Raw genomic sequence first — 26996 nt, 5'->3', positions numbered from 1 at the left:
ACCATTCTGTGATTCTATGTCATGGTAGGTCTCAAACAGCAGCTTCATGGTAAAGGAGGGTTTGTTAGTGTTTCAAGGCTTCATTACAATGGGAAGAAACAGTTCTAAATGTAGCAGTGGGTTCCCCAGAAGCATGCACGTACACTCAGAAAGAGGATCGCTAGTGTCTCGTTTGTGGCTGCTCACAAATACTCTGGGTACCTACTCGAAAGGCGACAGATTAACAATTTTTAACAGATGTGCTGTAAAATAATCAACAATAAATACGTACAAGGAAAAATCATGAGCTTTCTAAGTAGATAAGGGTTTTAACTCAAACCATGACAGTATTTCAAAGTATTAATTTGTTACATTAGGATTCTTTTTAAATTTCAGCAATCTTCGGTAAGGAAAATAGCTTGGTCTGACTCTCCAGTCTAAGTACAAGGCTAAAATTTTCATGATGCCCTAAATCTCAGCATGGATTTGATCCAAAAGATGCTTTCCTGGATTTCAAAAAAGTATCCTCTGTGGCAGTGTCATCAGAATGAAACATGTCTTAGAAAAACAGAAAGGATAAAATAAAAGTGAGGAGACTACTTTTGCCGATTGTAAGTGATGACCATGATGAAAACGGGAATTCCATTAGCTGAAAGTCAAAAGAACTTAAGACTTACAAAGTGATGATGAAAATATCAAATCTCAAAATAAAATAATAAAAGAGAAGGGACTGACTGCGCCATTCAAGTCAGTAGAAGCTTTTTCTATTCACTTGAACAGGAGCAGATTCAATTCCCTGAAAACTTCTGTTATCAATTACTTGAAACAATCTAATATTTCCCAGGGTCAAGAAGAATTTACTGTGAAAAAAATCCCTGAACCTAAAGAAGTGCATGTCATAGCCGTCATGGTAAACAGTACCGACCCGCACAGCACAATGGAGCCTCTTAGTACCGCCACAGAAAAGGAGGACTTGCTCTGCGCTGGGAGCTGCTTCTAATTTTCTGGGAAAAAAAAAGTTTGCTTTGAAGTATTGTAAGCTTGACGTTTTTGGCAGGTCACTTGAGGAAGTGCTGGTATGCATTTAAGTGTCTCATGCATCTACTCACTGGTACTCTGTTAGCTTTAATAAGCGCATATGTATGTATCAAAATAGACCTTGAACTTGAAAACTTAAGCTAGGCACTTACAGAAACATGTCCTGTCTGCTCTGCCGCTTCTAAACAATCTTTTATCATTGGTAGATGATATAAGTGAGCCTGACACCAAACAGGGGTCAGATACAGTTTCAGGAAACTGTCGTATCCTTCTTCACATCATTAATAATAGAAGGAGCGTGCACAGCAAGGAAGCAGAAGCTGGGGCTGTTTTCGTTATTACTCTGCAGGACAGAAACATGGACTTCTCTGTTTTGCCAAACAACAACCATCCCGATAAATTCCTGCAACTGGAGGTGAAGTCTTTAGTGAAAAACTCTGCCTTTCTACAAGCCAGCCTGGCAAAATTCCCAGAAGCAGCTTTACCTGGAGTGCAGCGGTGGCACAACCGGGTCTATTTACAGGTAAGGTGTAAAAAAAGCTGACTTTTTTTTCTTGATTTTTCTACCTTGTTTTTTGGGATCAGGAGACACATGACATGAGGTTGAGACTTCAGCTGTTGATTCAGCTTCCTGCATCTCTGAATCTGCATCACTAATATCCCTGTAAGTTTTCCCATTGACTTCAGTGAGGATCAGGCTCTGAGAGAACAGTTGCTCTCTTCAGGGCAGTCCACTGACTTTCTTTCAGCACATTAGGCTTTCTACTGCTTGTTGTAACATTTTCATAGCATTTCCCAGAAAGTCTACTGATGTCAAATACCGATTAAGTGTACTAAAGGGGCAAACAGAGCGCCCTCTCTGAAGAAATAAGAAAAAAAACCCAGACTTAAATCTGAAAGCCGGGTCATGTCTCTTAAACTCAATGAAAAGGCACATTAGAGACTCTTGCTAGTGTCTCACAAGTTTATATATGTCTACATGGTTCACTGTAGCTTCCTCTTTACGTTGCCTTTTTTTTCTCATCCACTTTGACCTTCCTGTTATCCTGACAGACAGCTGTTGAAAGTGTGAAACTCCCTGGCTGTATTAATCCAGGTTATTATATAGAGGTAGCAGCAGTTTCTTGGTAAAAACGCAAACGTGCACTGCCTCGTAGAGAGGCCTTGGAGCCCGCGGAGGAGAAGTTCACGTCTGGATCAGCAGCAGTACAGCTGCATCAGCTCACACCCCTCTGGGCCCCACTTGCTGCTCCACAGTGCTCCTTTCCTGCTGCCCGGGGAGCCCCTCGCCTTTCCCCACCCCTAACGTGAGCAAAAGCTCCAAGGTCTGGTTCTTGTCAAGAGATGGAGATGCACATAAGCAGCTGGGGGTGGGGAGAAGGGTCTGCATCCTGAAGATCCTTAGGGTGGGGGTCCAATTCCCCAGGGTAATGAGGAGTGGGAGCCGAAAAAAAACATCAGCCTGGGGGAGGGGAAGAGAAAGATCCTCCCACAGCTACTTCCATTTGTATTTCTCCCCTCTCAGACGTTTCTCCCCGTCAGCTCCCCAAACCCCTTCGCTCCCTCCCAGAGTCCATTCCAGTCCTCACCCACATGCAAGAAGTCCTCCCCCTCCTGACAATCGCTTCCATGACCCCCCCTTTACCCTCCCTTGCCTCTTCTCCAGACACCCTTCCCTCTGCCTACCCCACTGCCTCCAGCCGCCTCTGCTCATATTGTATAATCTTTTGCTGGCGATTCCCCAAGGAAAGCTGGGAATAGGAGGGGGGGGGGGGGGGAGAGGGGGTGGACACGCACGGTCGCCCATCATCTCCCATGCAAAGAGCCCGAACAGAGGGAAGGAGCCTGCGGGATCCCAAACAATGGGGTATGGTGCAATGCTGGCCTCCTTCCCCACCCCACCTAAGCCCCTCTTTTGTGCAGGATGGAGGCAGCCACACACAGAGCCTCCTCCGCAGCAGGGATCCTTCTCCCCATTGTCGTGTAACAGGACGCGCTGTCACCGAGCCAGGGCTGCAGGGCTGTGGGAGGATTAAAAATGTGTGGGGAGCCCTGTGCTTTTTCGGCTTGTGCTCTGCCCTTCGCCACCAGCGAGAGGGTTTTCCTGGAACTCTGTTCCCAGCCCCGGGATGGCCATTTCAAAGGAAATGTCTGTGCTCACCACATCTCCAGAAATGCAGTTTGCAATGCGGCATGTTTTAGAAATGTTTAACCTAGGGCACAACCTATACTTTTAAGTGTAGTCATTAGTGAATTCAGGCTGTCCGGATAAAATTCATTGTGCCTTATTCTCTCCCTTATGAGCTCGCCTCCTTTTTTCCCTTTTGCTGACAATCAAGTAAAGGGAAAAGAACTGATGAATTCCAGACGTTAGAATAAACACGATGGCACAGTGGAGAACTAATGGTGCAGGAATAACATGTTTTGCTTTAAGATGAGAGAGCTAATGGGGTTAAGGGTTAGTTAATTCAGAAACGGAAATGGGGGCGGGGGGGTGAGGGAGGAGAATTCATTTCAGAACATATGTGCGTGACCTACAGACTCCCAAAGTCGTTAAACCTTGAGAGTAGCCTAAATTCCCTCTTCAGAAATTCATTTTCTTTTAAGAAACTATTGCTACTCAGAGCTCCCTGTGTAAAGTGACTTATCAGTGCCATGTTCGTGGCCTTCTCCAGCCCTTTATTATGAGATCACTTAAATTCGAGTGCACTTAAGCGCTTATGTGTTTTCTCCACCTATAAGTTTTTTAATTTATTCCCATTATGAAAAGCAGCTTGACATAAAAACAACCCCTATTGCTGACCAAAAAGCTGCTGCTCTTTCTCCTTACTTTCCTCTTCTGTATCAGGCAGACTGAACAGCTTCCCTGCTTAGCATACATTTTCATCATCTACTTTAAATAAAACAAACCATAAAGCAGTCCAGGAATCTTGGCCCTTCCTTGTGAAAAGCAGCATAAAAAGCACAGACTGTTTCTCCTGCAAATGGCTAGCTACTGACCGCTTGCTGATTGCCCTGAAAATTTCCAGTCCCACTAGACTCTCTGCCTCACAATATGTTTTAGCGCTCAGCATACACCAGATGGTTAATCCCCTAAAGCTGCTTCTCATAGCCGAGGTGCATGTCTACCCTGTAGTCTACCTGGTCATTTTCTGCAATTCTCAGACTTCTCTTTCCTGCTTGTATTTTCGTTTTTTCCCTATTTCTGGAAGACAGCAGAGAGCATTTGTTCTTTGAACACCATGCTGCTTCTTTTCATGCTGCTCTTGCTTAGGAATTCACAATTCTGAACAAATTTTGGCCCGCAGGTGTTACAGTTCTCATGCTAACAGCACTCCTAACCTCTCCTGGTCTCTTCATCTGAGCTAACATCTGTGTCCTGCCTTTGCTTGTTTCTCAGTGTACCAGGACAAGAGATATTTTTTTTACCTGTAAGTTAGGTGCTGGGTTACAGTCACTTGTTTGTCTCCTGGCTCAGACGTGCATTACATACTTCCACCCTTTTTCTTATTCTTCCTTAGACATCTGCAACTGGCCACAATCAGAGCCAGCTGTGAGGTTGGCAGGAGCTTTGGCCTGACACCATATACAAGTTTTTATATAACGCACTCACAGCCCTGCAGAACACCATTACCAATGACAGATAAAACAGCTTTAAGTAAAGAATTCATTACAAGGACAGAAGTACTCTTAATACTGCACAATTAAAATAGTCCGTATGAATGCCTCCTTTTCATAGAATCATAGAATAGTTTCGGTTGGAAAGGACCTTGAAGATCATCGAGTTCCAACCCCCCTGCCATAGGCAGGGACACCTCCCACTAGACCAGGTTGCCAAAGATCACATCCAGCATGGCCTTGAACACCTCCAGGGGTGGGGCCTCAACAACTTCTCTGGGCAACCTGTTCCAGTGCTTTACCACCCTCAAAGTGAAAAACTTCTTCCTAATGTTTTTCTCTAAATATTTCTGTCAAGTCAGCTTATGTGTTTATACCCATCTACTGATCTCCTTCCTATCCATGTCAGGTGGCTTCCCAGGTTGCTTTGTAGTACCTGATGCTGCTTTACGTCTCTAACAAGCAATTCTGATCCCCTTCAGTTCCTTCAATAAGAAAACTTGCATTCTCAGGAATCCTTGATGTGCACTGTCTGCCCTACTGTCTTTCATATCCACTTACCTACCCTTGGTTGTTCCTTGCGGTCCCAATTGCTTTTCCACAGCATCCCCTATGAGATCAGTTTTGCTCAGGAAATTCTAAAGAGCTTATAATTACTTATCCTGATAAATTACCTTTTTTTTTTAATTGACTAAATGCCTAGCGATACCTATTCAGTTGTTACAACTATCACAGGGATTCTTGGGTTACTACCTAGCAGCTTTTTGTCTGTCAGACCGTTTGTCTGTCTTAGAAACAGGTCTCTACATCAGAAAAAAGCCCTTCCAAGTGCTGGGAGAGCCCTCCGGGGTGCATTACAAGGCTTTTGCACAGCCGAGGGTTATAGTCTTAAACAAATTATGTGCAAATATAATAATCATCCTGCCGCCCACTTTCATTAGGCTTGAGGAGATTGTTACAAACAAATCCTGCAGCACCTGGTGGCCCTAAGTTTCTCAAAGGCTCCCTTGGTTAAAACTTGCAGGCGTAGGTGCCCATCGATAGCATCTGTCACTTTCATTGAGTATCTCCTCTGGCTGCAGCCGGAGACCATGGCTGGCTGTGGGACAGAAGGGACTAACTATATTTGGTGGGAGGGAGTAAAGAAAAATTTGACTTGCAGAAAGTAAATTTCCTTGATTTTTTAGATGTCTCTTTGATCTCTTCTTCCAGGAAGATGGGCTTGAGACCAAGACCTAGCCTTAACTGTTGATGTCCTGGGTTTGGTGGGTGATTAGCTCGTCTCATATCACAGATCAAGGGGAGAACGGTTAGACCCTCAGTTTATTTCAGTGCTAACAACGACAACAACTGGAACAACAGGATGAAGTCAAGATAAAAATGAGATAAAAATGTTTCCTAGCAATATGGATTAATTTCAAATTTTTAATTATATATATTGTAACATATCTATATGTATTATTTGCATTATGAAATGATCAGCAAGAAAAGTCTGTGGAGGACATTTTGACCCAGGGATAGAACTAACATTGACTCTCTACAGATCTTCAGACTTTTTCAGAGTCCTTTTTTTTTTGTCTCTGTCAGCTCTCTAGGTCTGTCAGAGTGGGACAAACTGTTCTCAGTGAAAAACAAGTTACAGACCATGACAGCTTTCTTGCTCATGAGCTATATGTAGATCAAACAAAGTTATGTGCTTGCAGGGTTGAGCATTTTTCATCTTGTTAAATGAGTATTTCATCAGCACATTTCAACTATAGTTTCTCAGAGTTCTTCTTAACCATTGAGGTTTTAAGCATTTGCTGTTCCCTCCTTCCATTCAGTGAATAGTAATACAATTTGCCTCCTAGTATCTCCGATTTGATGTGTTCCACCCTCATTCACACTGGCTTCTCAGACACAGTGTGTATCATATAAATTCTGTAGCATATATGGATACCTAAGTTTGCAATACTTTCACCTTTCTTTGAACATTTGTCAGAATCAAAACATAGAAGTCTGCAAAAACTGTTGGGAGATGTTTTGAATCTTAAAAGAAAAAAAAAAACATGTAGTTTTTGCTGGAATTATTACTGGCAAGCATATTTTTGTTATCTAATCTCCTTCTACTTCTCTGCTTCTACAAATGCATATGTTTCATGCAATCTTCTTCATATTTCTCTGCATCATTTCTCAGACCTAAACCTTGTGTGTGTGTGTGTGTGTGTGTGTGTATGTGTGTCAGGTTTCTGTCTTCCTCTTCCTTACCTAGTCTCTAGAATATATCTACTGCAGAAGTTTCACAGCCAAGCATTTGCCTGCACTCAAGTGTATTCTCTCGATTAGCTTGGCACTTCAGTGTCTGTTTTCCAAAACTTCTGCAAACCACCTCCTACTTCAAATTCCCGTCCAGCTCTCACAGCAAAGCCCTGTTGCCTCTCCCATCCTATTCCCTCTCTGCCTCTGCTCCAGGCTACTACAATCTCCTGTTCTCGTGCCCGTGAAAAGGAAGGTACTCTGGACAGAAGCGGCAAAAAGTTTTGCTGCAAAGCACTCTCTTTATGAACGAATTTTGCATCATGCCATCTATTCCAAGTTTTGGAGCATTTTATTTAAAACAGCTTTAGAAATTACTGTCAAGTTGCATTCTTTTCACAACATTTTAGCCTAGGGAGACAGAGCATCCCCTGGTGAGACAGTTCGCGTTCTTGAACAAAATGTTCTCCAAGTTCAACTATCTAGCAAGCCTGAGGGAAGCATCATTAAGGTCATTGACAAATTTTAAATAAGAAATAAAATAAAAATAAAATAAAATAAAATAAAATAAATGCAGTCAGAAAGAAACGACAGTTAAAAACAGCAGCTCAGCTGAAATCTGGCCAGTACAATCCAGAGGGTTTCAGTGCCAGCTGCAACTGCAATGCAAAGAATAATATTATCAGGGGATATGTCAAGGCTAAGGAATGACATATGAAAATTATGAACTAATAGAGGGACTGGTAGGGCACTGAGGGTCCACCCACCAACTAATGGTAATTATTGACGGGAAACATGCTTAGTCACTTGTGCACGATTTAGTGATAAGAATGCTAGCATAATGCTTCCTCCTAGGGTATCTTGGACAAAGGCTGATGTTTTTGCTTCTCCCTTTCCTTTCTGAAGGAAACCAGTCCTCCTGCTTTTTTCCACACCTGACTGCCCCAGACCAACTCACATGTGTCTATGTGTCTGCACAGGCACTGAGGCATAAAGTAGGTGATGACATGTAGCAGCTGGCTTCCACTAGAAGTGGATTCACCAGCCCATGAAGGGGGTAGAAAATTACTCAAGCAGAAGCAGCCAAGAGTTTGCCATCAGCTTAGGAACCTGTGCTAGCTGATGTGGGATACGAGCAGCTCCACAGCCATTGTGTGGCAGGAGGTGAGATCCCCTTGTGTCTCACCAGAAAGGTGGAAAGGGAAGCAGCATGCTGCTGAAGTCCATCTAGCCCGTGGCACATTAATGGCTGAAGATTTCAGTATAAGTGAAGTATCCTGGGAAAGACGTCCTGTCATGGAAGGAAGTTTCTTAATTTGCACTGTGATGTTTCTGTAGAAGCAGTCCTGACACACAGGAGAGGTGTTAGCACTAAGGCGAGGGCTCTGCCAGAAGCAAGTCTCTTGGGAAGCTGACACACCGCTGGAACTGGAGATTGGTGACAGCTTAATTCAAAGTCTCAGTGACAGAAGGTTGTGGTGAACAGCTTGAATTGGAGACACTGATTTTATTCCTGCATGCAATTACAGATCAAAAAGTATGGTAACTACCATCTTACCAGCTCCTGAAGAGGCTCTTAGTGCTGTGTTAAGCAGCAGCTTCTGAGTTCTCCAAAAATGTGATCCCACCAGAGCTTTTCATCCTCCTCCCTATTCTAAATGGTCTGATTCAACGATTGTTGTTGCTGTGAGACTGCTCAGATATTTAACTACCTTTGACTTCTGACAATGCTTGAATTAAGGAGCCTCCCTCAGTTGAATGAAGGGTTTCTTTGACATCCTGACATGGGTCTAGCACTCAGCAGCATGAGCAGACCTGCGAATCACACCCCTGCTGTGAGAGGTGCAGCTCCAATCAAGGCAGTCCGTTACACAGCATTAGCCCTGTGCTTCACTCTGCTTTGTTCTTACAGCTCTGCTTCTTCATCATGCACCCACAGCTTTCGTCAGAACTACATCTTCTACCACAGTGCTCCATAGCACTGTTTTGCTAAAGCAGAGGCTTTCTTTCATCAGGCATTATAATGCCAGTGCCAGTTCCCATTTGCAAAAGAGTTTAATGTTCAGATTGCACCCATGCATTTTCCCCAGAAGGAAGAAATATGCCCAGAGTGAACAGCCTTACTGCACGGTAGATGTTGGCCAGAACAAGAAAAATTGTTGCATGTGTAATTTCAAAAATTATTCTATTGTATTACAAATAGTAACTCTGGAAGGGGGCCTGTGTCATAGGTAAACAAAGATGAAAGCCAACTTCTGATCTAACTTGTGCCTTCCAGCGAGAAAAGAGAAATGTCACTGAGCTGCCGGGCTTAGACTCGAACGGGGTCAGTCAAGAAATTATCGACAAAGCCCTCGGGAGACACATTACACCCATCACCCTGCAATCCACAATCAAAAGCAACCCTTTGTATAGTCATATCCAGGTGGATGACGACTGGGAGGGGAAGAAAAAGACTCCTTCCTGGACCGTGCAAGACTATGACAGGCACTCGCTGCACTCTAACTTGGCCAGCCACATCCAGGTAACGCGCCGTCGTGCTGTATTTGAGCAAAGTCAATTGCTATGAGCTCTGTGCGTGTGTGCATGAACCACTGTGCAGCTCACTTGGTTCTTTTGGTGGGATTCCAGAAGTAAATATGGACATGTTTTCCGGTACAGACACGACACTAACATGAGTCTGATCCGGAAAAGAAGTCTACGTATCTGGTTAGACTCCAGGAATTTCAGTTCTGCAGGACACCACCTCTGTGACTAGAGAAAGTCTTAAACCGCAGTACCCCGCAACGCAGCTTCCCCATTTATATAGAGGACGATGCCAAGGCACTGAAATACCACGTGCCCACTTTAATAACTGTTCACAACATCATTCTGTTATCAAATAGCATACATTTTCTCAGCCTCATCCGCACTATGCAAGATCCTACCTGCCTGTGGCTCGGCACAAATCACTTTTAGGGTTACTTTTGTGCGCTTTTTTCAGCTGTTCCCTTTTTGGAAAGGGATTCAGATCTGTGTTTATAAAGCGACATGTCTTCTTGAGAAGACAACATGGTTTCTTTTGGGTTTTTAATCACATTTCAAAGGCTGGTGTCCTACATTTGGTTCCTGGCTGAAAAGTGTGGTTTTAATTTCCCCCAGTGGAACGTTTGCAGTGTCTGGCAAGTAGTGCAACCTATGTTCAAGTGAAAGTCTCTTGCATTTGTGTTGTGATGCCTTAAATTCATTAATCACTATCTGATGATAGCCAAAATACTTCTGGCTATGTTCTAATGACTTTATGTGCAAGAGAGAGGAACTGAGTTCATTTTCTGATTTTTCTTTTAGGAAAATCCTAATGATCTACAGTTCTGGATGGGGGATATTTATACTCCTGGGTATGATACCTTGTTAAAAAAGAAAGAGAGAGAAAAAAAGCATTCCAAATGTTGCCGAATCATCCTGCTCATGGTACTAGCTGTTTGCATCCTTATTACCATAGTCACGCTCAGCGTTTTACTTACTTAGTACAGTGAAATGATGTTGATGGGAAATTTTTCAATAAATATTTTTATTAAGCTATTCCCCTCCCTTGTTTTATTTGAATTCCAATTTTTTGTCACAAATACATTTTGTTTGACATCACTATTTTACAATGTTCCTGTAAAGCATAAGGAATTGATCCTGAAAAGAGACAAATACTCTCACAGCACGGCAGAATGTCTCCTTATGGGTATAATTAAAAAAAAAAAAAAAAAAAAAAAACAACTATAAATATGCTACTTTTCCTAGTGCCTTCCTCTTTGGAATAGTCATTTGGGTCAGCATGTGTAGTATGGTATATATAGTATGTACAGAAAACCAGCTGACTATTTGTTTCAACAAACACCTACCATCCTGTTCATTTTTTTATGATAACTATTACTGGAATGTAGAAAAGTGTGACAAAACGGCATTCAAGATATCCCAAAGAATTTTAAAACAAAAATTTACGCATTAGTCAGTGACTGAATGCATTGCTGCAATGATGCAGCACTTAGTAAAAAGCTAGCCCAAATGCATAAATGTTTTCTTACATTTTTTCAGAGAAGAAAAATAAAAAATAGACACCTGGGCTTCTATCAAAAGAATTTCCCTGAGGCCTGAGTCACGGTTTCTTCATCACATATAGCATCTCTGTCATCCCAAAAGATGGAGTGCCAATATTTTTTTAATCTGACTTGTCAAAAACTGGAGCTAAATTGGTGGAGTACTAGAGCATAAACTGGAATTAGAATACACCTTAAGGAGACTAAAATTATATAGCCATTCTGTAGAAAAAGGATATTTGTAAATTAAAGGACCAAACTTAGATGTTAAGAGCACTCAGACAGTTAAGTTCATACACCTCAGAATAATTCAGGAGAATGAAAATATGAGATAAAATGACAAAATAAAATAAAAAGTGAGTGAACAGAAAGAGAATTTAAATTCTTTCTCTTTTTTATGAACAATATTCTGAGTGCTGCAAACTCTTTATATTTCTATATTAGGGCAGGGGCCTATGGCTACTATTGAGATGGGGATCTCCCTCACTTACACAAGAGAATCTCGCAGATGCATGAAAGCTGGGAGGTTGGGGTTATACCAGATCGACCTCTTTTCACGCAAAAAAAAAAAATGCTTTGAAATAGGTCAGGAATAGAACTAAGGTAGAGGGTGTGTATTGCCTCCTCTGAATTCTAGCACGTGCCCTACTTACAGCAGCTTTGCAGTGCTTTAACTCAGGTCAGGATGGATTCATCTTCAGGTACAGTGTGACAGTAAGGTAAGTGTGTCTAATTCCTTCCTTCCTCACCTGGTCCATGTTTGAATCTCGTTTGTGCCATAACACTCGAACCCTAGTCTAACTTGTACCATAACTGGTTCAAAGACCCAAGCCAACATAGCTTTAATCTGGTGAGCAGCCAACAGCAAAAGTCTAGCAGCATTTTGATGCATTGGTGCAAAATTAGTAATCCTGTAACAAAATTGAACATTGCTGTAAATATACAGGGGAACTCAGTCTCTTGGATTGCTGCAGTGTCAGCGTGGACGAGTGTTCTTGCCTGAAAGATCAGGTCCATTTGGCTTATGAAAGTAAGAAAGTAAGAACTTGGGAGCATTTTACAAGACTAATAGCTGATATTATGAAGTAATTATTCACATTAAAGCAACAATACTTAACTGTTTTTTCCAGCCGGAGTACATTTGCTTTAAGTGCGTTGCATACAATGCAGAGACATATTTTTGTAAATTATGGAGGCCTGCAGGCGGGAAGCCTAAAAGCAAAGGACTCTGTAATTTCCAGGAAAACAGCCAATAACGCGAGTTTCTTAACTGCATTGCTCTCTGAGGGTTTCGCAGTAGGGATAAAATCGTTTTCTCCACAAGCCCATTACTGGCTGTTTCAGTCTGGTTTCGCTGCTGTCATCTAGCGGAGAGTCAGAAAAGAGGAAAAACGTTTCAGGCACGGAGGTGCCAGTTTGGAGTAATTTGCCTGGGGTTTTTGTGTTGTTGTTGTTGTTATTATTATTATCATTATCATTATTATTATTTTTATTTATTTATTTGCTTGTTTGTTTATTCCCCTCCCCCCTTTTCTTTTTTTTTTTTTTTCTTTTTTTTTTTCTCCTTTTTTTTTTTTTTTTGGTGCTTTTTTATTTTCAGCTCGCGCCGTTGCGATGCGGGTTCCTTTGCTGACACCTGGTGGCAGAGCGCGGCGGGTGGAGGGACCTCGCGCCTTCCCGCGCCGTCCCGCGCCTTCCCGCGCCGTCTCGCGCCTTCCCGCGCCGTCCCGCGCTCCGGCGGGTGCGCGCAGTCGGGGACGCGTAGCGCTGCGGGGAACTGGCGAGGAGGGAACGTTCCTACCGCTCATCCTCTGCCTGGCCGGGACCCTTTCTACGATGTGCTTAGTCTAAAAACAGAGACCTTTAACCACTTGTTAGCATACGGGTGTGGTACAAGAACAATTTTAATTTTGGGTTGGCATGATTGCTTTGTGTTGCCTTCTTTACTGTGTAATTTTTATATATTTTTCTTTTTAATTTTTTTTTTTTTTTTTTTTTTGCAATTCATTAGTGACAGGGACTGAAGAAGAAAAGTCCTCGCATAACATTTATAAAGTAGGATGAATATTGGAGTTTGGAGAACAGAATGTTTAGTGTATTCCAAAAGTGCTTTTAAAACTGGATGAATAAAACAACTCTGCTAGGTAATGACATTAAAACGGACATACGGCATTTTTTCCACGTGAAGTAATCTCTGAGATCTACATTCATTGGTCTCTTCCTGGCCTGAGAGAACGCTTACGCATGCACTTTGTTTGACTTCACTTTGTTTGACTTCAATAGGATTTAAGCAGGTGCTTAAAGCTGAGAAAGTAGTCAGATTTGGATCTGAACAGAAATAAATCTTGGCATGGGTTTATTTTTTTTCTTTTCCAATGGGAATTGGCTCAAATGGCAGCAAAGCCTCCTACTTACTAGTCAGTAAAAACTCTAACATACAACACCAGGTTGATACATTGATACCTTACCAGCACCTATTCAAAAGATGTAAAACAAGGACAGAATACTACCTCTGACTGGGAAAAGTGGCATTTGTGGTAAGATGTAGCAGGAATTTGCTCTTATAAACTGTACAGCTGCAACCTGGAGGCAAATAAGACCACTCATTCACGCAGATTCTGCCAACTTATAATTGCGTTGGCAGTTGCTGTATTTCACAAGTAATTTTAGAAAAATTAACATCCTTCTCTCCAGCAAATTAGGATTAGCCTTCAAAACTACCTAAGCAATTGAACTTTATTCTTTATTGGCTTTTACTACAACTGCTGTCACAAATCACTAGAGCATCTTGGAAAATTCTGATGAGGAAATTCCCAACCTTCCTCTTCCTCCTCTTTTGCTACATTCTTCCCTTTCCAAAAGCGTCCATAACTACACAACCGAGTTCTCGCGTTATGTGCTTTTAGCCTGTGAAGTTGCTGAACATAGGATCCTGCTTGACTCTCGCGTTCCAACAGCCACTTTTAGGGGATGCTGCAGCTACCGCTCTGCTTCAGTGAAGTGTGGAGCTGGCCCATGGAAAGGATCTTGCAGGGCTTGTTGCTTTAGAAGGGTATGTGTTTTCACACTTTCCAGCTTGATTTTTTTTCTTCTGCCAATGCATTCATTGAACAAGACAAAGTCCAAAAGAGGAAAAGGAGAGGGAAAGGTACATTTTTGAGTTTGTCATGGGTAAAGTTACTTTGGTCACATCAGGATTTGAAAAAGGAAGATACAATGTGAGTTGTGAGATGTCATATATTATAAATGTCTCTGTGCACAGCAGAAATTACTCCTTCAGTTATGATGTTCTGGTGGGTGAGTGCTGAACTAATATTTTTTTTTTAAACAATAAAGAACCATAACAGCAGAACCTGTGTGGATGCTACACATGTCTGCTATCTGTCACTCAGGAAACTCCTGACAAATTGCCCTACCCAAGGAGAGTGTCCCAGTGGTTAGTTTAGAGATGCTTTGAAGCAGATCAGACTACAGAATCCTTCCTAAGGACCTGGCTCTGCATGGTTATGTTCTTGTAAATGGAATAATTCACTGAAATACAAATTTATGGGGATACTAGTCAGATGGACTAAGCATCAGACAGCCTTCCAGCACAATAAATATTATTTTCTTATGTGATTTTACTGGTTAGAAGATGCTTGTAAATTAAAACAGCTAGAGCAGCAGTTACCTGGTGTAACAAGTGACAGCTGTAACATAAGGTGTACCATCTCTTTTTGTTGCACAAGATAAATTTTAAAAGTTTTTAGCACACTGTATTTTAGGTGGATTGCACTTTAACAACAGCACTTTCCTCCTGTATGGTTTCCTTTATAAAAAGGCTTTTTGCACTACATAATTACAGTTTTTTTTAGGATTTCCTAGAAAGCTTTACCTTGTGGACAAAGAAAGATACAAATCCAGGGCAATTCTATGGATTCATGGTTCTGCTATGACCGTACCTGTTCAGTCATAACCTGATTATTTGCATTGTGTAGGAATGCATTAATAAATACAGGTGAGTCTGTGAGCTCCTGTTTATTTTGAAAGGCTTTCCCAGTTCCAACTCTTATCTCCCACAACATCAGTTTGGACTCAAGCCACTGCTACACACACTCAGGGTACCTGGATTCATGGGTAAGAATGTGTTATGTGCCACGGTTCAACTTGTTTCTCAGCAGCCGGGTGGCACTGCAAACCCAGAATTGTAAGTAAAGTGCACATTTCTAGTCTGTTGGCTGTTAAGAGGACAACAGAACAACCGCTTAGAGAAAAATAAATCTCTGCATGAAATACTTGTCTGCAAGTCTATGAATTAAATCGGCAAAAGTTTAAACTTTCAGGATTCAAGTTTTGGGAGGGTGTCTTCCCCTTCCTCTCCTCTCCTCTCCTCTCCTCTCCTCTCCTCTCCTCTCCTCTCCTCTCCTCTCCTCTCCTCTCCTCTCCTCTCCTCTCCTCTCCTCTCCTCTCCTCTCCTCTCCTCTCCTCTCCCAATGAATTTTATTTGCAATCTTTCATTTAAATTCCTAGGGCTGGGATTCCAACAGGTACACGACCTATGCCATCGAGCTAGGCTCAAACCATGAGCTTACTAAGCTAAATCTTGAAAATGGCCAGCTGCCTATGTTTGCAGGTGCTCAGCTTCTCTGAATATGTCCAACTGCAAACAGCAACAGGTGATGATTGCAGCTATCCACATACAATCATCACAGGACTGCCCCTAGAAGGATACCTCCCAAACACAAACACAATGCAGCCAGATTCCTGCTGGAGAACAGATGTAGTTCAAGTCTGAACTGAGGTGGAGTCTAAGTGCACACGTGGTTTAGGTAAAGAGCTTTTGGCCAGATCTGCCAGACAGCGTGACACTGGCTTCTCCCTTTTGCAGCTGCTTTTCAGCGGACTTCTGCCTGGGAGCAGCCTGTCTGGTCAGTGGTGGTGGTGCATCCTGACGGGCAACTCTTTTCCTGACAGAGGGACTTGTCAGGATTTTCTAGTCGTGGAGGCTGACTTTGTGAATCTCTGCAGCTGGACACGCTTTGCAATGATCCTGATACTGCTCTAATGCTGGCCACGGCACACTGAATCTGAGACTCAGAATATTCAGTTATGAACGACATATTGTTAAGGGTTCTTTTTCCTCACCAAACCTTATATAAGTCATCTGGTTGTAGAAAATAAAGGCTGGACGCTCTCTCCTCTGATATATTATGTTCTACTAAGGCAACTCAGCAACAAAATTCCTGTATACAGTTATATTTTCAATGCATTACTGAAACAAGCTGGCAGGCAGTTTTTGTGTTACATTGAGAGATGGGAAAAGTTAATTCATAGCAGCATGACGTGCTGTATTTTCAGGAGAACATGCAAATCCTGAATCGGTGTGCATTATCTTTTCCACTCACATATTGAGCTTCACAGACAACCCAGCATACAAACCAGCCTTCCTAAATGGGGCTCGTTTCCCTCTGGGGTTTCCTCTGTGCCAACCGTGCTCTTCTTGGAAGTTCTCCAAAAGGCCACTTTCAGCTCAGAAACCAATTTGCTGCAGCTGCTGCAGTAAATTGAAACTCTTGTAGCTGTAAGTGAGTTCATCTGTGGGGATTCTCGTTGCTTGTGGTAAGGTTAGTCTTGTTGGAGGAAGGGGTATGGAGGTAAGGGGGAAGACAGAGAGTTTTATGAGAACACACAGCACAAACCTACTGGGTATCAGGCTTATTTGCTTCAAATTTGGTGGACTTCTCTTTTTTAATGCCTGCAGGGGTCTGGTATATCAAGTGGATGTTCAGCCTTTAAAGCTTCTTCTCTCTAGGCACGACTGAATACTGAAAACACACATATAAATGTACACATCGAAGCAGTACTTTATGTTCAGCTGTTTCCGTCTCTCTCTTCTAAATGATTTGGTGCTTCATTAAAAAGGGAAGTGATAAAGATGATCCATCATAGTGAAGATGACAAAGGATGGTTTTGTGGAAGAAGCTGTAAGTGAATAATGTTTTGTGTGTAGCTAGCACTGTTAGTGGTAAATTGCTAAGGGAAAGACTCTATGCCTAGTAAAAGTAGCTGTTATGGGAAAAATAAGCACAGGGCCTTCAGTTGTTAAATTTGCGTCAGATATCTTTGTTTTTATGAACAATGTCATAAATGCTGTCTCATCTCTATGAGAATTGAGCTGAACCAAGTATTTGTAAATTGGCATGTGGGTAATCGACATAGGTGCCAAAAGTGTTGTTCCTTTTTTTCTCTTTTTTTTTTTTTTTTTTTTTTTTTAAAAGCAGTTTCTTACAATTAACTGCACTGAATTTCAGAACCATTTGTGCTTCCCCGCCATATATGGGCAACATTTCAGGTCAGGAATCAAACAGCTCTATTTTGCTCTGAAATAGTCTGTATTGCTTTAAAGGTCTGATAAGTTACTATATCTTCATTGCACTCGATAAAAACTTCTGAGATGCCTGCAATATTAAGTTACCATATAGCACAGTTTTCAGTACAGTACAATGTAAGAGAGCTTTTTAATCAGACTATTTAAAAATAAAATAATGAGAAAGGAAAGGGGAAGCCTCCTAATTTGTTAAGATTAAGCTGAGGATAAAGGGACAGCCATGACATTAAATCAGGCTTTGTCCCTGGTATAAATGTGACACAGAAAGTGATCTATATTTATAACAAGAATAAATCCTGAACAAGGCATTTAGAATTGAATGAGCTGATACAACAGCAGCTCTGGCTTTTTGCATATGGATAAAAATATAAAACATTTGAAGTAATAAAGGCCAAAGTATTAAATTATGCAGAACTGAAAGCCAGAGAAGAATGAGCTCTCCTAGCAAATGGAGTTAAGATAATGTTTGCAGCCTGGATGCCAGTGCGTTAAATTGGCAAGTCATCAAATTCCCAGGCAGTACCAAACAAATGAGTAAAATCTACCATTTATAGCAATAACGTTGTGTGGAAATGAATGTTGCAATGGAGAGAAGAATTTGTTAAGGAGATAAAGGTATGTCTGACTTAGGGTATACTAAGACAGACAAGACCCAGAGTAGTTGTGAAACAGATGGCGTTAGTCCCTGGTTACGCATTGCTAACACCTGCTACTGCTCCTTCTTTGAGGAAGGTTAGCAATCAAGAAACAAGGGAAAGCAACCAGGGTGCCAGCCAGCTGGAGACCACCGCATGACTTCAGTTTTCTTGTTATGATCTGTGCTGAACATCCCTTTCCACTGGTAAGCCCATTTGGTTAAGAAGATGCGAGGAAGTGACCTTTTGAGATGTGCCGTGTAACTCATTAGCAGCTGGAAACAAATCTGTGAATTATGCAGAAGTCTGTGAAGCTGCATTTCCCGCACAGCTGCCAGTTGGGGCTGCCCGGGACACACTGGGGTGCAGGGTCCCTGCCTGTCAGATGCGCAGTGCAGTCAAGGAGCTGGGCGCTGCAGCATCTCCGCATGCCCATGGAGCCCTGCAGCTGGCAGCCAGGGGCTGCTGCAGCTGGGGGAAACCAGGCAGGCAGCGTTGGCCATCTCTGCCTGCTGCTGCTGAAACTTCCAGTGGAATCAGTGCACTCTAGAGAGATGGCATCCTGTCTCTTAAACAACTGAAAAAAACTTATTTCTCACCTGCAAATGTTTTTCACTTGTTATGACTGACTGGAGGCTGAATGCTTGCTGAAAATAAAACTTCTTTTTGCTGCTGTATTCCTTACTCCATTTTGCATTCATTATTCAGCACAGAGATGTGAACCATAAGGGTAAGAAACTGTGTAAGCTCACCAAAACCAAAATGGTAAGTATTTCTGTGAATTATCAGGAGTTATTTAGTGTTCAAAATCAGTTACATATCTAGTACTTATTTAATAAACTGCTGATGCATGCTTATGAAGTATTGAAGAATCCATTTGAGGAAGCTGTTGATCAATGAGATGAGGAGGAAGGCATCCATTATAAAGTTATACAAACTAAAAAGAGCTAAATTCTGTCCTCAATATATACTTAATATATACAGCGATATACTAAAATTAATTGACAAATACTAAAGTTCCAAAGGCTTTCCCTGCCTATTTTTCCCCTCTGTTAGCAGTTATGCCTTTAAAACTGGATAATGGCTTGGGGTACATGTTGAGAATTCCTCCTAATGAATCAGAATAATGTCCTTCTCAAAAATATATTCCATAGTTTAGGAGTTTGTCTATTTTTTCTTTCATACGTGACGTTCAGAGAGGATGTCAGGATGCCCAGGAAGTTGTTCTCCCTAACTTCAGCAGAGCTGCTGTTGTTAGATAAATCATCCTTTTACATCCTTTAGTTACAGGATACTTCTCAAGTTTCTTTTCTGACACAAAGTTAGCTTCACCCTTACGCGTCCGTCCTGGTTATATCTGAATATGCCAACGGCGTATTTGGTTACCTGCCAAAGCTCACGTTTGCAGAGCCAGCTACATCCACAGCTTGCTTCCAGCGCAAGACAGTTTGTGTTTCTGCTGCACATTGGCAGTATGCAAGTTTGGCAAGCACACTTAAGCCTCAAAATCATTCAATAGATTCTTGCAGCTCCCTCTGACGTGTCTTTTCAGTGCACCGTATTCACCCCACAGGCAACTCAATATTCTCTAGAGACAGGCTCGCTACGTTGAAATACCTCAGCCAGTGTCGTGCCAGCGGCAGGTAAGATGCACCAGCAGCTGCAACGAAGAGCAGTTCTCTACAGCTTTGTGCTAGGGCTGGAGACCTCCAAAAGTGGCCGTTATGCCTTTAAACAAACAGACTGCAAAATAAATGAGTAAAGGCTGATGAAAATAGATAGGCTCTGCAACATGGTGCTCTCGCAGGCAGGATGCAGGTGACCAGATGCTGTTAAGCAACTGTCCAGGGCAGCTTTGAGAAGTGGGGAGTTGGGACTCCGTGGGAGTCGGTGGCTCTGGCTGTCGCTAAATCCTCACCCAGCTCCTGGATGAGCAGGTCCTGCTCCCAAGCAACTGTAGGAATGCAGCAGGAGCTGAGAGTTGCCTGGCACAGAGACACTGCCTTAATTATCACCGTGCTGCTTCCGACAAGAAAGCAGTAGGTGTCTCTTCCTTTTTTTCTTCCTTATACTCTGTAAAGAGGTGAATAATTTTGACTGATCTTGCACGTGCCACTTCATGCTTGTCGTAACAACTAAAGCACAAAATTACTCTCCATTCCAGAAAAAGAAAATGAAGGAGTTCTGAGTAATTCAACATTATGCTCATAAACAAAGATCTTACTCTGCTTTAATTATGCCGGCAGAATATGCCAAAAACCTACATACTCACAGTATTTTTCAGTAACCAAGCAGCAGTCTGTTCTGCCTTGCAACCTGGTTCTGCCTCCTAAGGCTCTGGCTTTGGAGTTCCAAAAGAAAAGAAAAAAAAAAAAAGAAACAAAAAAAACCAACTGAAGAACATACAAGTTAGTTTTATAAAGTAATTAACTGTAAATGCTATACATTATAACTGCAGGATTAAGTTCTAATTTTTGTCCACCTTTTTCTTCCAGAAGAATATTAACACACTAAACCAGGTGATAAGCTATATTATGTTGGAAAAGGGCATTTTTGATGACATAACATAAATTGGCTTTCCACTTAGTATAACCTCTCCATCTACACCGAGAATACTCAGATGGTAATGTATGTTAAAATAAAAGTGAAGCCTTAAACAAACATCTATTCCCTTGATAAAAATACTGGCAGCAAACCAGGGAACATGTGTATGATTACTGTTACATTGTACAGTTTATTGAAGTTTCTTAGATCCTTAAGATTTCCTTCAAAGCTGAAATTGATGCTCTTTTTTTTTTTTTTGGAGGTGGAAATAACAGAAGAACCAGGAAGAAGAATGCTAATCTCAAATATTAGAGGGCTGATCTCTCTTTCCAGGCTTTATATGAAGAAAAAAAAAAATGAAAAAAAAGAAATCAACAAAATAATTTAACTTTGCTATTGTGATTTAAACTTTTTTTTTGGTTTGAAACGCACCCTGACAGAACTTAATGCTAACAAAACCTGCAAATTTAAAACCAATTCTTTTCTCCTAAGACATCATGATATTCCACACCTGGAATAAAAATTTTGAAAAACCCAAACTTATTTGTATTTGTGTCTTTCCTTTTGGAGACTGATGTTAAAATATCACAGGCACTGTGCTCGTGACCTAGACAGGGAAATGGCAGGCAAGGAAGGTATAGTTTTCTGGAAAGAATTTGTTGCTGCCTATGTACCAGGAAATGATTGCCAGAAATGAGCACAAGCACATTTTATTGCACAGGCTGCAAGAGTGGTGTGTACAGCATTGACATGGCAGCAAATCACTTGCTCTGGCAGGGCATTAGGGCCTCCATATGGAAACCTCAATAGGAATCTTTGGAAAAATTCATCCAAGTTCAGCAGAGTGTTGATGTACCATGGAGGTACCAAGTGGAACTAGAAGGAGAAACGGGGGTCCCTTGAGCTCAGACAGAGAGATGGGAGCTCCTGAGCAGAACTAAGGTGGAGGGCTTATAAAATAAAAACCTCATTGCAGACTCATGTTTTTCAATGTCTGTCTCAGTATAGGACCTGAAAAATCTGAAAGGAGTAAAAGGATTGGTAGGAAAAATAGTATCTTGAATTCTGCCTGTTCTAATAGGATTTTTGAGTGCCTGAACCTGGGTCATGTTTGAGAAATGCTAGTTTGATTATATGAAGCACCTTAATGTTTCAGGACATGTTTTTGTTGTTGTCGGGGACAGAGATGCAGAGATGGGCCAAGCACAGCCTCCTGTGAAGCGCTGCTCAGAAGACCTTTCCACTCTCAGCTCTTGTTATGTTTTTACATAATAACAAAATGCTGGATTTGTTTCAGGTTATTCTCTCTAGAAGCCACAGTTGGGTGAATTGATATATTTTTAAACACTGAAGTTATAGCAGTCCTGTTCCGTTCTCTTAGCATCTCACCAAACTCGCTATCCTGAGGTAACGCGCAGCTTTACAGCTGCTTCCCAGTTCTCCAATCATCCTAAGAGGAAGCTTTGCAGTTTCAGCCGACCTCAGCAACATCTAACTTTTGCAAGGGCTCTCTCTGGTATCTTCCTTTACGATTCTAAACTGAATTCTTACGTCTTTGGTGCTGATACATAGTGTGTTATCAGCCAGATCGCAAATGGCCTCTTTAGTAAAAATTAATGAAAATTGTAAGTACAATGGCATTTCAAAAGAAAGAAAGAAAGCGCTCACATGCATGCCCTCTGGCCTGCTCAGCCTCGTTGCTTTCCTGACACACTTTCTGTGTGCCTACAGGATAAGTTCTTGTAACTTCTGATACTTGTGGTTATCTTGCATCTTTTTGGTTCCTGGATGCTTGATGACATTTTCATCCTTGTCTTCAGTAATTTGGCTTATTTTTCACTTTCTGCATGCTTCCTTATTTTATTTAAGGCAACAAAGAATGTACAATTAAGTCAGCTTGGTCTGTTATTGCACATAGCAGTGGGTGCACTGGAAATGCACGTAGCAGGAAATGTCTTTCTCGTAGCCCTGCCATTGTTTCCTCGAGGAACAACTTTTTCACTTCCTTTACCTCCCAAGGGATTTTTGCCTGCCAGTGCTCTGAGCTTATTCAAGCCTGCCATCTCTGTAGCGTATCACTCTGCTGAAAACAGGTGTCGTTGGTGGGCTCTCCTCTAATGCAAAAAATAAGAACACCCCCCACACTAACGTCAGCTTCATTGAAAAGGAAACCCTTTCCCTTACATTGGATCATGCAGCTAGTGTTTAGGCATAAAGCAGCATGCCGAGCACTCTTCAGCGTGAAGAGGCTGTCAAATATAACTCCGAAAACAGAAGAGATGAATCGCTGAGTGTATTGATGGTGATGATATGACTTTTCCCCCTGTCTCAAAATTAAAAGAGTGAAGCTAAATAAATGAGAGAGATTGGCAAATCTTAAATCTTTAATAGAATCTGTAATTTCCTGCCTGACGTTGCAAGAGACAGATAAGGAATCCGCTGCCTCCCCTCTGCTCAGGAAATCACACTTCGGGAAAAAATAGGGTATGAGATGAATTGAGACTGGTACCTTTACATCAGAATAGGGAGGCTGACCTCTAGAAAATGCTCTTTCCAGCAAATAAACTGTTCAGTCTTATGTTGTTTGGTGAATGCCACTCACAAGGTAGTAGAAGGGATCTTGATGTGTGCTCAATTAGTCCAAAGAAAATACTTATGAGCTATACTTATTGATTTAAGTATCAGTTGTTTTTGCATGTTAATCACCTCTCTTACTGTGGCGGCAGCTAAAGGCTGCAAATGACAGGACGTGGTTTATTGGATGTGGCCTGAGGTCGCACTAGCTGCTGAATAGCTGAAATCTGTTTAAAATATTGTTAAGAGAAAAAAGTTGTTAGCTGACAAATATAAACTCTATTCCTAGTGGTGACTACCTAAATGAAAGAAGCCAGAAATAGTGATTAGGGATATAGACACAGCAAGGGCAAAGGAATCCTGATCCCGTGCTTGCTTATTTACTAGTGAAATACGGACAAATATAGCTAATAATAGACCTGAACCACTGACTTCCATATAAAAAGTTCTTTGGGTAATAATATTAAGTGTTGTTTACTGCTCATGTCCCAGGAATAGGGAGGGAAGGGTTGTCTTCCCCCCGCCTCAAATATTTTCCCATTCTACTGCACAGTTATGCCTCCAGGTGTATCTCCAGCCCCACACAATTTGGTTTGGTTGGTTGTTGGCTTCCCTTCCCCCACCCTCACTTTTTTGAAAGATTGATCGAGGAAAGAGACAGAGGGTAAGCTTTGACAGCCATCGAAGTCAGACTTGTCAGTACAGCCAAGATGAGCAGTGCATACCCTCCCGCAGGACTCTGTGTGGCTGTTTCCTCTGGGTGGCCAGATGATACCTTACTGTGTGGTAATTAATTTGCCACCACAGCCAAAGGCTACAGTTTTGCTTAAGACAAGCAGAAAGATTAGGAGCCATTTGAGTTCTCTAGCCTACATGAAAAATCAGGATGCTCACAGGAAAACAGTAATGAGTATGCTCTCTGCTGGCTTTGTGGACCTTGAATGATATCTGTTTTGCCTAAAATAACACCCTGACATTCTGCCTGAAAGTGGAGCAGTTCAAACAGGCTGGTTTACTCTGAGCCAAGTTAGTGTCCTGGTCAGAACTGCAGAGAGGGTGATTTAAGTACTATTTAACACTATTTAGCTGGAGCTCTGAAAGATCTGTCACCAGGCCAAGCGGGCCAGAGCAAACCCAAATGCTCTAATGGGGCCTGGAGGACGATGGACTTCCTTGGTAGAAATGAAATGACAATTCTCCCGGATCAGCCTACTGTCGTGATCCTTGCATCTTCCAACCTGGAAGGAGGGGTTCCCGTGCAGGACAGGCATCAGCGGTGGCACAGCTGTGGGGTGAGCCATCCTGCTGGGGGACAATGTGCCGGGACAGCAGTTGCAGCTGCATGCGGGCAGGCAGCCGGCGGTTGTGATCAGCAGGAACCGATCTGGGTTTTTCCACTGCCTCATAAAAAACATATCTTTATCCCCTCTCTTTGTGCTTGCTAACGCTTCACCCTGTGAGGAAAAAATAAACCCATGTTGTTGTATTAATGATGACTTTCATATAGCTCCTTCCCTACACTGAAACAAAGGTCCAGTTTGACCACATGCCAGATTTTGGTTTTCTTTCATGTTCTTGCTTCCTCTTGTGACTTTTCCCATCCATTTCCATGTACAAACACACATACATATGTTATTCTGTGTTTGTATTTGAACTGAAAGCACTGCTGGCATTTTGCGGGGGGAATTTTTATGGGCACTTTCAATGGTAAAGAAAACTGACTAACTAGACTACCTTTGAAATCCAAACCCTGTTTACGTTAATCCAAGTTTTGCACAGCCACCGTTCTTGGAGACAACCATCGTCAAGATAACCCAAAAGAAAATAAGACACAGGTTTACTTTATCATCAGAGGAATTTATTCATGTTTGTCTTATGATCACCTGAAATTTTAAATGCTTGCCCATGTAGAGGTACCTCATTGAAATTTGTGGCATGAGACAGTAAATTTTCTGCAATCTCACCCCAAGGCCACAAGCCAAACTGATGAACTATTCTGAGTCCTGGATATTCTCTGTGGTTTAAAAGCAGTGTAAATGGCAGTTTCCCTATAAGCAAACTTTTTCCTCACAAATTTTGTATAAAATATAAGTAGCTATGCAAGCAGCAGAATTTTGCAAATTAAATTTGGCAGACCTCACACCTGAGGTCATTGCCCTGAGAATGTTAGTTGCTAAATGTAAATGAGTCAAAACCAGTGAATTTCAGAATTTCTCTCTTCACTGTAGCCACTTCCTCTTAAGTATGAAGATTGTTCAATTGGTAAACTATATTTTAAGCTATGTTTAAATGTGTTTAGGCTTAAGAAAATTCTGAAATTTCTTATTTTAAACAAAAAAAGTTAAATTGACGTAATTTCAAACACATGCTTTCCATGATCACAACAAGCTTAATACCCATATTAATGATTTGGAACCAGTGCTTCTAAACGTAAACCGGAACTTTTATTTTGTAGGACCTCTGGCATTTTCAAATGATAAAACCCTTATAAAGCAAAATTTTGTGACTTCTTCTTAATTTTATGTGCAAAAAAGAACCTTCTACAATTTTTCTTTTGATATCTCTAGAATCTAATGTCCTGGTTCCATTAGGATTGCTTCTATGCTAAAAATAATAGATTCTGCTGAATTTGGGCCACAGTGTGCTGGGTAACTGAGTAGCCAAAATATGTCCCTAATCAAATGAAAGGGTGGAAAGGAAATGTGGGATGATTTTCTTTAACAGTTGGGTCCTCTTCAGCCAAGTGCGGGTTTCAAACATTGCTAATGCAATCTCCTATTCCTATTATGTGTAAACAATGATGGTAAAACTCATGATGTATTTATTTTATATGACGTATTTTTAAAATAGAGCAACTATTTCCTTTTAGAAGTGATTTAGAACTGATTTAATGATTGGTATTTCATATGCATACTTTTACTCACACAAATATCATATCTTTTAAGTCAAAAAAGTGTTTTTTAAATTGCTTTGAAAATTTTTGTCTTCTTGAGTGTAATTATAAAATGACAAAACATACAATTTAACTTTTCTCTTGGAAAATTCTCTATGCCTGTAGAATGCTTGGTAGGTCAGCTGGTTGGTTTTTCCCTTCAAAATTGTAGATGCTCTGGACAAAACACTTTAAATAAATTAGTGGGGGTTTTGCCAAAGATATACAAATTTTTTTGTAAAAAGTTCTGCTCTCACAAGCTATCTAGTCTTTGCACAATTTATTGCAGCTACATATGGCAGGAAAACAGCAGGTGAAAGGTGTTTTCAAAACAGTAATGGAATTTTCAGCAAACAATTCAGAAAACAAGTAGAAAAGCAACTTCTTTCAAGTTCCTTTTTAATGAACGGTATAAAATAAAATGGTGTAATAGTAACTTAGATCCGAAGATATCGCATGGTGGTTTGGATTATAATGAAATGCTGCCAGAGACCATCAGCCGGCAACCACAGTATTGTTTCACAAGGTGGCACAGTTACTCTTCGTAGTGTGCATGTATACTTTTCCTCAGCCACCAATGAAGCAGTTAACATCTAACCAGCCTCCCACTGTAGCTGTAAGAGAGACTACCTATATTCAGTCACAGAAAGCATAAGCGAGGTAGTCTTTGGGCCCAGTCCAAGGCTTGTGGAAATCAATAAGCTTTGCAGTTGCTTTGATGGGAATTTAATAGTTTATCCATAACATGTTTATAATTACTTTTAACTTTCATCGTTATTTTTACAGAGATAAAGGACTGCTCACCCTGGGTGCACTAACTAACCTTTCTTTCTTTGTTTTGAATCTGACAATTTTTTACACACTATTATTCAGCAGATGATAGGATACACTTTCTGGTGTGACACATTATTACCTGAACCCACTTGGGCTAATTTGTGTGGTAGTCTTGTCTGCTGGACTTAAAGATCCTACACAGGCCAGGTAGCTCTTTCCTTACTTTGGCCATC

General features: G+C 41.4%; 1 protein-coding gene across 1 annotated transcript; it reads left to right on the top strand.

Moving 5' to 3' along the window:
• Nucleotides 1-1375: 1375 nt before the first annotated feature.
• On the top strand, nucleotides 1376-10377 carry MINAR2 (membrane integral NOTCH2 associated receptor 2; the record flags this gene model as incomplete). The annotated part of the gene is made up of 3 exons (XM_082497715.1): nucleotides 1376-1540; nucleotides 9149-9394; nucleotides 10198-10377. The coding sequence occupies 3 exons, from the start codon at nucleotides 1376-1378 to the stop codon at nucleotides 10375-10377; spliced, it is 591 nt and encodes a 196-aa protein (XP_082353841.1).
• Between the last annotated feature and the right edge of the window lie 16619 nt (nucleotides 10378-26996).

The sequence above is a fragment of the Vanellus vanellus genome (genome assembly GCF_965231255.1).
Source record: "Vanellus vanellus genome assembly, chromosome: Z".
NCBI classification, from domain to species: domain Eukaryota; kingdom Metazoa; phylum Chordata; class Aves; order Charadriiformes; family Charadriidae; genus Vanellus; species Vanellus vanellus.
Note: the sequence above shows the minus strand (reverse complement) of the source record. Positions and strands in the feature narration are given on the sequence as shown.